The 14,524-nt window shown below is 26.8% G+C and overlaps 1 protein-coding gene across 1 annotated transcript in view; it reads right to left on the bottom strand.

Moving 5' to 3' along the window:
- Positions 1–7,555, bottom strand: part of LOC148312835 (circadian clock-controlled protein daywake-like) — a 10,533-nt gene extending 2,978 nt beyond the window's left edge. Inside the window, exons 1-3 of the mRNA XM_088272186.1 lie at positions 7,405–7,555; positions 6,287–6,527; positions 1–100 (exon numbers count right to left, since the gene is read on the bottom strand). The exon at positions 1–100 is cut by the window's left edge and continues 31 nt beyond it. Coding sequence (XP_088128312.1) covers positions 1–100; positions 6,287–6,527; positions 7,405–7,480 — 417 coding nt within the window. The 5' untranslated portion in view covers positions 7,481–7,555. The remainder of the gene's footprint in view (positions 101–6,286; positions 6,528–7,404) is intronic.
- Between the last annotated feature and the right edge of the window lie 6,969 nt (positions 7,556–14,524).

Below are 14,524 nucleotides of genomic sequence, written 5' to 3'. Positions count from 1 at the left end.
TAAAGGAATAATTAGAATTCTCCCAGTCATTTCGTAATTGGCTTGAAGAAGAATCTCTCCAAACAGTTGAATATTAAACTTGCGTTTATTCAAATCAATCCTTAAAAAAAAGACAATTTTATTCACAAAAAGGAATTATATATTCTACTGAAAAAAAAAGAAATCTGTTAATTCATCCTACCAAAAATTCGATAACATACGAGTAAATGTAAATCTTTTAATGCAAAATAATAATAATAAAAAAATGTGTATTTTAGTTTGTTCAAAGTCTCAAATCAACTCAAGTTATTCACCATTTTTGTTTGAATGTTTTTGAACAAAAATGGTGAATGTTTTTTTATGAACATGTTTTTAAATACTGTTACAACTGTTTTTTTTCTTGGGACATGTAAAATTATATTTTTCTTTTAAATAGCTTTCTTGGCCGCAATGATGGCGAGAATTAGTAAAAAAATCTTTGGCTGCATCAAGAAAATAGGGGTTTTAGAAAAAAACAATTAATAAAGTATTTTTAGTGCAAAAAAGGCAAAAATAAAAAAAAATGCTTCTCAATCAAAATGAACATTACTATTTTAGTTAAAATTACTTGAAAACATTTTTTAAAACATCCGAATTGAAAGTGTGACAATAAATTGATGGAGCAATATAAAAAGTTGAAAATAATTCAAGAATTATAAATCAATTTATATGTCAATTCTACCATATATTAGACAAAATTTAATTTAAGGACGATTTGAGTCAGCCGTCCCCATAGTGCGAATGTATTTAGAAGCATGATGCCCATCCAGCGGTTATATAGCTACTGGCTGTTATTTAGACATTTATTCAGTATAGATTTAATTTGTTATACTAAAAGTAATACAATAATAATTCATTGTGTCAATTTGGTGTTCAATATTTGTTGGTGTTTTGGAAAATTTTGTGTTGATATTTTTTTTTGTTTCTAAGAAAACCAGTTTAAAAATGTGAAAATGTTAAAACTGTTTTTTGTAAATTATTTTTTTTAATACGTAATTAATATATTTTATAAAAAATGTTAAATAAAACAAGTTTGGTAACAGGTTTTAGTAAGTATTGAAGGTTATTTACTAATTACGTTCTCCCCATATTTAGCCAAAATAATCATAAAACACATGCAAAAAAAATATTTCACTTTATTTCCTTGTTACGTAAATATATGTACTTCATGAACCTATCAAAGACACGTGTTTGTTTTTAATATAATTAATAAAAATAAAATATACAACAAAATTATTTTTGCCGAACGACTGAAACAATAATAAACATCGTTAAATAATTTCATTAAAAAAATTACTTAAATTCAGAATTTTATCAATTTTGCATTATGTATAAAGTGATAACATAAACCAGCCAAAGCAACAAGATCGTATGCCCTATAAATATCAAGACTTATACGAAAATTCCCCTCTAAATATTTTTTTGTGATATTTATTGATTTGGTATTAACTTTGTGCTATAAAATTATGATTTAAATAAAAAAATTAAGCACTTGCATAAGTTCACTTTTTTGAGTTTTTTTTTTTATATATAAACACGACTTGTTTCAAGAACTACAAATAATCAAGAGTACATTTCAAAAAATTGTTTGTTGTTTTACCTTTTGAAAACATCATATGTGGTTCTAGAATCTAGTCGTCTTTACATCAATAAAATCAAAATTATTTTATTCAGATATTAATATAAATCCTTATTAATTAATAATAAAACCGTTGTCTGCACCCGAATGGTGCAAAGGGCACTGCGTCATATAAACGCAGTGTTATCTTGATCGTTTTATACATGAAGGAAAGGTGATCAGCCCTCCGCTTCAGGTACCAGTCCATGGTAATATTGAATAAATATTACAGTAAAAAAATCACTTATATTTATTTTACACCCCTTGGGAATCGAACCCGGGACCTCCAGAATGGTAGCCGAGCGGACTTATTAATTAATACTATATAATTCCACTTGTTCAATTTTATTTCATTATAGTTGCGAAAACTACAGTTGTTTTCGTCGACAGGTGATTGTAAGAGTGTTTTTTTGTTTGTTTATAAATTTAAAAAAAAAAATCTGGATATCATTCCATAAGCCGAATAAAAAATAATATAATTTACACATATTTCAGAGCAGTAAGTATTTACTGAAATAAAAGCACTTCAAAAGATAATCTGATTTTTAATATCACACAGAAAATTTACATGGGATGGTAAATTACATGAATTATATTATCGATGTCGATTTAAACATGGATTTTTTTGAACTCTTACAGAAATTAACCTTCGTAATTTTCCCTTAACCTTCAAAATGTTTTCCGAACAACCTGTTTATGTTTCTACTCCAATTTAACATACAGATGTTCGTAATTACCCTGTATAACACGTTAAATATTTATTGGTAATACGACTCATACCTCGGGGCATCGTTTGTGAAACAATAAAATTAAACACTTATTCACTTGTCACAAACATAAGTGATAACATAAATACATCGATTGTTATCTTAATAGAAAATAAGACGTTGTTGGGGTGAGAGGCATTTATAAATTTCACGACCTGCCCTTGGCTGGTTTTTACTTTGTATGTCGTTTTCCATATAGTCTTGTATTCAACCAATTAAAACATTTATTATTTAAAATGAATGACATACCTCAATATTCAATTTTCAATATCGTTAAAAAAATATATGAAAATATGATCATTTGGATGCATAATTTAGAATATTTTTTTGGAGAAACACCCTTTGCTCAATTGATACATATAACGCTTTTAAACAAACACACAGCAACACATAATGTACGTTTATTTATTATTTTCAAAATAAAGTATTTGTCAAATACCATTTATTGTGTTTTATTTCATCACACACGACCATTATAGTTTCGAAGACTACAGTTGTTTTCGAAACTAGTCTTGTGTAATGAAATAAAACTCAAAAAGTGGTAGATTCAAGTGTTTAATTAAAAAAATTATCAACATGTCATCCCATAAAGCAAATGCCAAATAAATAAATAATACGTTTATTTAAATGATTAATACAAATTGGTCAAACGATGAAATGGTTGTTCGTTTAAAATAAGTTGTCAAGTCTATATTTACCATTTGATAATTCTGTGTATACAGTATTAAAAACAGGCAATAGTTCTAACAATACATTTTTTCAATTTGTCCTTTAATTTTAAAATACACGTTCTTCTTCTAACCCTTATCCACACCCAATGGTGCATATGGCCAATGGTGCATATGGCAACCTAACCTAACCTAACCTAACCTAACCCTTATCCACACCCAATGGTGCATATGGCATTGCGTCGTATTGACGCAGTGTTATCTTGATCACAACTAACATGAATGCAAGGTAATCACTGCTTCAGGGATCAGTCCAAGGAAGTATTAAAAAAAGATTAGAGTGTAAAATCACTAATATTTATTCTCACCCCCCCTGGGAATTGAACCAGGGTAGCTTAACACGCTAACCATTACACTACGGAAGCGGATAAACACATACGTATGCAAAATCTCAGATTGATACAATGGGGGAAAATGAGGTTTAATTGCGATAAATTTCTAAAATAACAAAACCCTATAAATAATAATAAAAAATTGATAAAATATCTGATTTTCTTATTTCAAATCAGCCAAAGAGAAAAAATGAAGCCTAAAAGAATCAGCACAAGAAAACAAATTCTCCAACCAAGATCGAACAAGAGTTTTGTTATTTACTCGGATGATTTTAGTGTGAAAAATGTTAAAAGTCGCCATCAACATACCAACATCAACATACCATTAGTTACATGACATATGGGTATTATTTTTTCAATAATTAAACATTTTGGGACAAAAACCTCGCATGCCAAAAAACCCGTTTTTACAGAATATTATAAAAATAAGGTATATTACAAAGATCGGCATTTTTTTAAGTTAAGGGAAATCCCAAGATATCAAATTTAATTTTATTAAATGATTTGGCAGTCACTTTGTGGTATTTCATTTTTAATTAACGTTTTACTTAGGAAATACCATTATTTCTTAAAATCTATTGTGACACGCGTTTCGATTCATTCCACATAATTTTCAAACAAGATGTTTGAAAATTATGGAAATTTTCAATAAGTGTTTCAAATATTTGAAAGCGTTGGTCAGGAGTCGGAATAATCAGCGTGTACGTTGTGTTGAGATGGTTTGGGCGTGTGAGTCGAATAAGTGAATAAAGAACAATAACATAAATTAATGAGGTTCGAAATAGAAGCGGAAGACGACCGACAAAAACTTGGGATGAACAAGTATTTCAAATACTTGGAGGTGGTCAGGTTAGGAGTCTAAATAATCACGGATATGTATGAGGAGATGCATTTATGTGGAAGAAGCGAAGGTTGTTTAAAAAGGCAAATCGGTGTGGTGTTCTATTCTCTCTACGTACCCCTGTTAGTAAAATAATTCATATGAATAAACAAACACTTTTTGATAAAACCTCTTTAATATTGGGAAAAATAATCGTAGGTACTTTAAGGAAATTTTATCCAAGCTACATATTTTGATCAACGTGCAGTAGTTGAACATTAAAGTTTTAAGTGCATACAAAGTTTAAAATCTTAATCACGTCTTGCCCAACTAAAATATCGTACAGTAAATGAGTTTGGCGACATCCGGACATTATGAGTTTACTTTACTATGTATTTAATTAAACTGGATCGTGAAGCCTCAACTTTATTACTTTGCAAATGTTTCGCTAGTTATGGTCTACATTCATATGTAGAGGTATTATATTTGGTATGAATATATTTCACTGAGTTTTGAAACTTCAATGTGCCGACTAGACCAGGCGTCGGCCACCTCTTGGACCAAAAGAGCCAAAGTGAGTAGCAAAACGATTGGGAAATTTACAATTATTTAATTCAATTTATTGAATGTTTAAAAGAATCTGCAAGTATTTTTTAAGTTTAATCAAATTATAACTTTTAAATCAGTAAAGATATTTTATTATAGCTTTATAAAGTATAAATCAGTCTTGAAAAAGAAGCGGTAAGCTTCGAAACTGGTTGACATTGTAATTAAGTTGGAATAAAACATTTATAGCGATTTTAAGTTTTATTTTGATTAAAAAATGGTAAATCACAAAGTTATTGCTTCAAATATAGATTATATTTTTTAAGTAACAGATTTTAAATCAGAGATACTTTTTTTGCGCATAAATATGTAGGTGTGTTTTGATTTTAAAAGAGCCTTTCATTGGCATTTGAATATGAAAATGATTGAAAGTAATGTGGTTAAAAGGTTGTTTTCTTTTCAATGTTTACACGAGAAAGGTTTTATGAGGGTTCATATGTTCTTAAACGACACCATCCCTTCTTACCCAACCAAACTGAAAACTAATATGCACAGAATATGAAAAAAATGATCAAAATTTCTGTAAAAATATTATTTTGAATTTGACCAAGAAAGAGTCATACAGATTTCTTAAAGAGTCACAAGTGGCTCGCGAGCCACACGTTTATACCCCTGGACTAGACAATTAAACAGTATGAGAAAGTAAATATGTACGTACAATGACTAAGACAATATTTTTTGTGTAGTGATGCGTCTCTTGACAACGGTTTATATTTTTTTTAAATAACTTTTCACGGGTGACTCCAAGGTTATTAGATAGAGATGTGACTAATAGGTAAGTGTCATTTTTTCGGCAATTGAGATAGTATTCGTTAATTTTTTTTTTGTTTTTTGGTTGTTTTCAGCTTAAGTTATTGATGTCAAAAATATCAGGAGCTAGATAAACGTATCACGGAAAGAAGTTTATGCACTGATTGGCGTGTTTAGCTTTAAATGATCGAATCTTAAAAAACAAATTAAGTAATTATGTATGAATATTAAAGAAGTATTTTTTTTTCAAAATTCGCTGCAGTATCATAGTAGTAGAAAACTACTTCAAACAGTCAACTCTTAGAAATTAACATATTTTAAAGTAATCCTGCACTTGTGTTTTTAAATGTGAAGCATGTTAATGGCTGAAATAATCAATAAATTGCAAATAATTTGCAACTCATTTAGTTATATAATTTTTGCAACAAAATTTGAATGCTGAACTGGTTATTTTAATAACACTATTATTGTCTATCGTTAAATGCATATTCATTGATAAAACAGTTAATTATAATAAAATAGAGTCATAAATATGTGATTTTATCTTTTGGTTGGCATGCACATGTCCTCGAGTCTTTATAAAAATTGACGCAATTCAAAACCTTCAGTTTTATTATTAACGCATAAAATATTTTTTGAATACTTACGAAATCTTTTTAACGGCCAGATCGCCAGGACCCGTGAGGACATTATCGGTAAGCGTGATCTTTAGATTGTTTGAGCCAGTTCCACCGAGGGTTTTGATTTCCTTCACCATGATCGGATCGAGGGGTGGAATTCCGTTAGAAGGATCTCCCTTTGAAAATGTTTTGCCCGAACTTTGAGCTACCTTTAGGGCACATTCGTTGAGTTTTGGATCCGATCGGGAACATGCCTTGATATAACTAGCTGTAAAACAAATCAAAATACAAAGTTACTGGTTAATTGAATGACGTCGGTGGTCGTGAGTCATTAGTTATTTCTGTTTTATTTCTAAAATCATAAAAAGAAAAAAAGCACAAGAAAACATATTACGATCCTGAACAAAACATTTTATTTAAAATGCAAAATTTTTGATCTTTGAACCAAATAAATTATTCTTACATTATCAATTCAATAGTTTTTGTACGTATCATTATAATGGATGTGAAGATGCAAAGCCGATAAAAAAAAATTAAAGATTTTAAATCACATTTAGTGGTTAAAAATGTTTTGAATTATCCACTGAAAATTCCCGTTACAATCTATCGACATATTTATATAAAGATCTTATCTCTCTTAAATTCAAAATGTATTTAAAAAAACTGTATTTTTTTAGTTTTGTATGTGGTTGAAAAAACATAATTCTTAAATTAACCACTGAAATCGAAACGTAAATTTGAGGTTGATTTTACCTTCTGTGAGGTATCTTTTTTAATTTAGTGAATTTGGTTACCTGACAAAAATACACCCGAAAAAAAATTAATGTCTTTTAAATTCTTTGTTTAAAACGATAATAATGATACAACAATATTGATGGATTAAAAACACAAAATTGAGACCACTTAAACGCATTTATATTTTATTTTCATTAGAATATTCCAGATATTAATTTATAGACATAAAAATGATTTCCATAAAATTGAAAAGTATTTAAACAACTTGGTGTGATAAAAATATTTTTGTTAAAATACTCTTGAAGAAAAAGCGTTATAATTTTGAACATAATAAATTAAATTGATATATTCATTACGTTGTTTAAATTAGGGAGAAAAAACAAAATTATTATTAAATATAGGGTACTTACGTAGTTCGCCACTTATTTTATTTACTAAGACTGATAGAAGTACTAAAAATAATGAAAATTTTCGAAGGGAATTCATTTTTGTTTATATTTATTTGAAGAATCGGTTCGCGGAGTATTTCACTGAAACTCTCACAATGTCTTAAGAGATAATGAACCGATTTTCAGGGTTACGCGTATTTATGTATAAACCGAAATTTGCCAAATTTGTTAAGGCGGTTTCAGATTCGACCAGTCGTTATTATTATTAATAAGAAATTAGAAAATAAAAACGTTACTATTAAAGTTCGTAACTATGTTAAATTATTGGTTATATATGTTTGATGGCTTTTTCAGTAATATAAATATATTTACAGGCGAAAAAAATATTTATTTAACTTATTGAATACCGAAACCAATTTTTTTAAATAATGTTTTTTATTTGGTATTTAAAGAAAATATATGAAATCAAATAAAACAAAATAAAATAAGTATAAGTCAGGCTAAAATGGTGGCAATTTTGTCTTATTTAGTATTTATTGAAAATGAATTTTTGATTTCTCTTTCTTTGAAGTATCTTTAGTAAAAAATCAGGTATTTTTATAAGAATATATTATGCTATACATTTCATATATAACTACAGTAAAATCTATCTTAATTATTAAATAAATTTAAAAAATCATTTCATTATTTTATTATTAATCAGACCAATAATTACATTATTTTGAAGCCAACTTAGAACAATAAAGTCAACATTTGTATTTTAAAACATTTTTTTTTGAGGTTAGTTTGATAAAAAAAATTACTGCGAAGCGTGTAAAACCAATGCTGTTTCCATAATATAGTGGTATGCGCGATTGGTTGCCATGAATGATGCCTTTGTTCAAATTTTCGGTAGGGTCGAATGAATACTAAGTAATTTAATATACAAGATTTCTTACGTTTTACCCAGAATTTTTTACTTGAGGCAAAAGACTCACCAATTTCCTTTACGTAACTTTCAATTAAGAGAACACTTAATCAATATAATTCAAAATATCAAAATTGGTACATTCATCCATTAATTGATTCGCCAGTCACTTTGTGGTCTATCCATGAAACTGCCTTAGATCGCGAACCACCCTAACCAGAGATACTAGTTTTAAACCAGCATCGTTTGTCAAGAAACTCAATACAAAATTATTTTAGGTAAATTAATTATTAGCGAGTTGCGACAACAACCAGTTTAATTTATTCAGAAAAACACAAAAATTGCAAGAAAAATAAAGCTTCCACTTAATGATATCATCATAACATTGAAACATTGTACCTACCTAAACGTGAAGTATTATTTTGGATTTCTGATTTAGATTTCTGGAACCTTCATTCTTCTTAATCAGATATTTGGAACATTTCGATGTTAAAAATATGATCCAATGCACGTCACATTCAAGGTGGATTGAATAGGAGATCAATGAAAATGATTGAATGTACCAGAAAATGTAACAATGGAGTCCTTTAATAAAGGGTCGAGAAAGGGCTGCCATCTATGGGGCGAAAAAATAAAATTGGGTCGAAATGGTTAAAATGTGGCAAGTTCCTGAGGGCCATTTAAAATGCATTTAATGCCAAATTGAAGAGTTTTCGATATTTAGTCAGTGTATTGTCAAGCTTCCGGGAACAAATTGATGAGGAGTATAGAGGTTTAACAGTAATATGATACGACATTTTCATAAACCTAATTATCTTAGGGTACAAAACGTTTCTTCAAAAGAATTTTGACAATCTGTATCTATAGTCATCAAATTAACATCAATCATAGCATTGACGACTGTTATCTTTAAAGGCGTGTTATGAATCTATATTTAAGAATGCTAACATGAAATAAAATTTGTTTTTTGACCATGGCTTCAAAATTTCATTTATTCAATTTAACAAAAGAATAAATTCGTACAGTGCGTATTTGGAAAAGGACAATAAATTTGAATATGTTAACCATCAAAATGACAGTTCCGGTATTTTTACTAGTAACAATTGATGATTGAAACTCATCTCACGCATACGAGTTATAAGTTTGACTAGTAATTAACAGTGTATAATAATATAATTTATTGTATAGTAAAATAACAAATACATTCTTTTTTCCGCGTATATTTTATTTGACCAGTGACCGGGTTTCGACGTTACCGATATCATCAGCCTGATGATGTAGTAACAATGATCACTGGTCTTTATAGTTGTTATTTTATTATATATAAAATGCAGTTACACCAGGAAATGTCAGTACAAAACCAAAATCAAATATAATTTGTAGAAAACATTAGTTAAATATAAAAATACAACAGTTGTTCATAAATCACACCATTATTGAGTTTTTTAAATGACAATATATGCGACTTATTTCGAGAACTACAGATGTTGTCATCTATATGTGAAATTGCACAATGAAACTGCATTTTATATACAAAATTAAATAACAACTGAATCGCTTTTTATACGTCTATTTTATTTTATATGTAACGATGTTACCAGGCTACTATTCAAATAAAACATGTGTGAAAAAAGCTTATAATTATTGATTAATTATATAAATTGCAAGTAAAGAGAGTCGTTGTTCTCCCTTGACTTTAGTGATCCAACCTTGAATTACAGGAAGTCCCTGTATGGAAGGTAATGTCAGTGCAATGAGACTGTTCAATTTTATACTTCATAATCCTTTTACTGCAAAATGTTGCTCGAATATTGTATGTAGCTTTTTTTAAATGAATTTTATGGAGAATTATTATCGTCATATTTAAATGTTTAAATCAAACACTGATTTTTTCTATAAGTATATAAGAAATATAAATATAGGCATCTATATGCCCCATAACTATTGTTTTCTCCCGTAAATTAATTACTGCACTTTTACTTTGAACTATTAAAATTATTACTATTAAAACTATTACTTAAGTACTTACCTAGAATTGTAGAGCTCTATGAAGACCATCGGTCCATTTTATCTTCACATTCGTTTGAAAATGCAAGGGCGAAACAATTATCACAATTATAATATTATTATAAATACAAATAAGTAGACTCGAAAAATCAGTATTTGATTTTAATATCAAATATTAAATATATAAATTAAAATGGTGTTCTACAAACTAAACGCCAAATCTATAAATAAAGAATTATTATACTTTTATCAAAATTCATCAATTCATCCAAAGCTGTAAAACAAATAAAGGATAAAACCCGAAGTACAAAAATACGAGAAACTTGTCGTTTTATAGAGATAAAGAGATTGTCCACCATCTACATATCTCTATAGCTGGAATTTTATATCGCATGAAGCCCTATTTTATTTAACACGCGACAAATAAACCGGTTTGAACAAAAAAGAAAAAGAAGAATAATTTTATTTACCTATATGTTTTAAATTATATTAACTCCACTCTACAAACATACATTCAGTGTATAAATATTGATGATACATGAAAGTGATTGTTTAAAGGAACTTTGGGTGTTATTGTATTGGAATATTCATAAATTTCAAGGAATTCTATGTATTCTGTTACGTATTATTACAAATTCTTGATTAGGTAATATTGAAGTTGGCAATATTATTATCACATTTACTTAGATAATGGCTGATGAATGAAAAGTCAAGGCAAATTCACGCTTAATTATTATTCAATACAAAATCATGACCAAGGAATCTGAAATTATGCAAAACACATTCAAGGTCCAAAGTCAGACAACTGGTTTAAACAAAATTTAAATAATGTACTGTTTTCTCATACATTCAGGTACTTGATAAATTATTTTAATTTTTCATAATAAAATAATGTATTTTATAATAATATGCATCAAATAAGTCATTTGGTTAGCGTTTTGTTGCAATTATATATAAATATATATACATATATATATATATATATGTATATATATATATATATATATATATATATATATATATATATATATATATATATATATATATATATATATATATATATATATATATATATATATATATATATATATATATATATATATATATATATTTATATATATATATATATACATATATATATATATATATATATATATATATATATATATATATATATATATATATATATATATATATATATATATATATATATATATATATATATATATATATATATATATATATATATATATATATATATATATATATATATATATATATATATATATATATATATATATATATATATATATATATATATATATATATATATAACGTGGTAATATTTTTCTTTATAAATTGGGTGTAAATAATATGTAAAGTGGGTGTATAATAATAAAATAAACAATGTGTTGCTTTGTAATTAAAGAAACGACACTAAAAGTTTATTCTCAATTAATCTTTACAATAATTTTTATATCTATCTGATTCTGACAGTTAATAATATTATATTTTTTCTATCGGATCTCTTTTGTTTAATTCTGTGCGACGCATGCGACATCTGGTGGTAGAACTGTTTTGTGTAGGTACTATTTGTAAGTACTTAATAAAATGTATAGGTAGGTACCTAGGTATTTTATTACATCTCCCCCCTTGGAGAAGAAAATTCACAGTAAAATTTTCACTCCTCCTTCTCCGGATCATCTCCTTGTAGTGAAGAAACTGGTATAAGTTTAGTGATGTGATAAAGTTTTTTTTTTCTTTTTCTTTTTCTTTTTCTTTCTTTTTTTCCTTCTTTTTTTTCTTTTTTTCTTTTTTTTTTCTTTCTTGTTTTTTTCTTTTTTCCGTTCTTTTTTTTCTTTCTTTTTTTTTTCATTCTTGACCCCTTTAAAGTAGACACAGTTTTTTTTCAATCCATTTGTTTTTTTCTTTTGAATTCCTTCATTTTTATTCTGATCTCTTAAAGTATCTTCTAATTTAACCAAATTTACAACTTTTAATTGTTCATCTGCATTTTCATTCGAGTTTAATACTGGATTCCTGCTTAGACAATCTACTTCTAAATTCTTCTTTCCTGGAGTATATTTTATTTTATCTTTCGTAGAAGTTTTTTCTACTTTATTTTTATTTTCATTTTTCAAGCACTGTTTCTGTGTTATTTGTATGTCTTCATTTTTATTCTTAATCTTATCATCCTCCTTTGTTTTAAACCAGCACGTTGCTTCAGGGTGATATCGAGTTCCCTTATTTAAATTTTCACAAATCTTACATGGACTTTGATCTTTAATTTTATCACTAGTTCTTAGATTTCCACGTCTTCTTTGATTATCTTCTAATCGTTTTCTTTGATCATCTTCTAATTTTTCTCTCTCACTCCGAACATATTGTAGTAATTGTTTTTATACATCTAATGTTTCATAATCCATTTCCAATTAACAAAATTGTCGTTTTATAACGTGGTAATATTTTTCTTTATAAATTGGGTGTAAATAATATGTAAAGTGGGTGTATAATAATAAAATAAACAATGTGTTGCTTTGTAATTAAAGAAACGACACTAAAAGTTTATTCTCAATTAATCTTTACAATAATTTTTATATCTATCTGATTCTGACAGTTAATAATATTATATTTTTTATATCGGATCTCTTTTGTTTAATTCTGTGCGACGCATGCGACATCTGGTGGTAGAACTGTTTTATGTAGGTACTATTTGTAAGTACTTATATATATATATATATATATATATAATACTAATAAATAAAGTAGATTTTTGGTTCTAAATGTGTCGGCTCTTGTCTCCACTGTATATGTATATGTGCTGTACTGTTGCATATAACTATAAATTATAATAAAAAAAACCCTTATCCGCACCCCAATGGTGCATAGGGCACTGCGTCATATCAACGCAGTTCTCTTGATCGTTTACACATGAAGGAAAGGTGATAAGCCCTCCGCTTCAGGTACCCGTCCAGGGTAATATTGAATTAATATTACAGTGAAAAAATCACTTATATTTATTTGACCCCCCTGGGTATCGAGCCCGGGAATACATATATTTATATACATTTATTTACATATATATATTTACATACATTTATATACATATATATTTATACGTATATATATATATATATATATATGTATATATATATATATATATATATATATATATATATATATATATATATATTTATATATATATATATATATATATATATACATATATATATATATATATATATATATATATATATATATATATATATATATATATATATATATATATATATATATATATATATATATATATATATATATATATATATATATATATATATATATATATATATATATATATATATATATATATATATATATATATATATATATATATATATATATATATATATATATATATATATATATATATATATATATATATATATATATATATATATATATATATATGTATATATATATATATATATATATATATATATATATATATATATATATATATGTATATATATACATATATATACATATAAAGTGCATATGAAGTAGAAATACTCTCATTGATTAGCACCAAAACTGCGGAATAAGAGAATTAGAAATATTAGAAATACAAATAGTACCTATACCATATATGCTCGTATTTTTATGTTTTATGCCGTAGTAACAAAAATACTTTTTATCAATGATACGTCGATATATTGTCAAATGATACGTAAAAAAGCCATAGAATGAATCTTTCCTATTGTTCTTACCGTTTACCATATTCCAAAATTTTTATAAAATAGTTTTTTCGAGTGCATTAGTGTAAACCGTAGTATTAAACAGTTTTATCATCAAATTTTGAATCGTTTTTTTCCCTTTCTTATGAAAACAATAGCAAAAGTGAAATTAAAAAAAATCTAATAGAAAGATACAAGGACAGCTTTTAGTAATCCTAGACATCGTATATATAGACATATACCGGTATCTAGGTTTTCCATAGCGTCGGATTTTTTATTGCCTTCAATGCTACTAAAATATCGATTTTTTGCGACTTTTTTCGATACCTAATTTTGGTAAATAGGGTTGACATACTCAAAGAATTAACTTTTCTCTATTATCATATTCTCACGCTTCTCATGCTTGTAGCATTTTTTACGAGTATCGGGACGTTTTCCAGGTTGTTGGGACACCACTGTCAACGATGGTGACATATATCTCGACGAACAT

The sequence above is a fragment of the Brachycentrus maculatus genome, unplaced genomic scaffold (assembly GCF_059751285.1).
Source record: "Brachycentrus maculatus isolate JH-2025_06_01 unplaced genomic scaffold, ASM5975128v1 h1tg000031l, whole genome shotgun sequence".
Lineage (NCBI taxonomy): Eukaryota > Metazoa > Arthropoda > Insecta > Trichoptera > Brachycentridae > Brachycentrus > Brachycentrus maculatus.
This window is presented reverse-complemented; position numbering and strand designations above follow the sequence as displayed.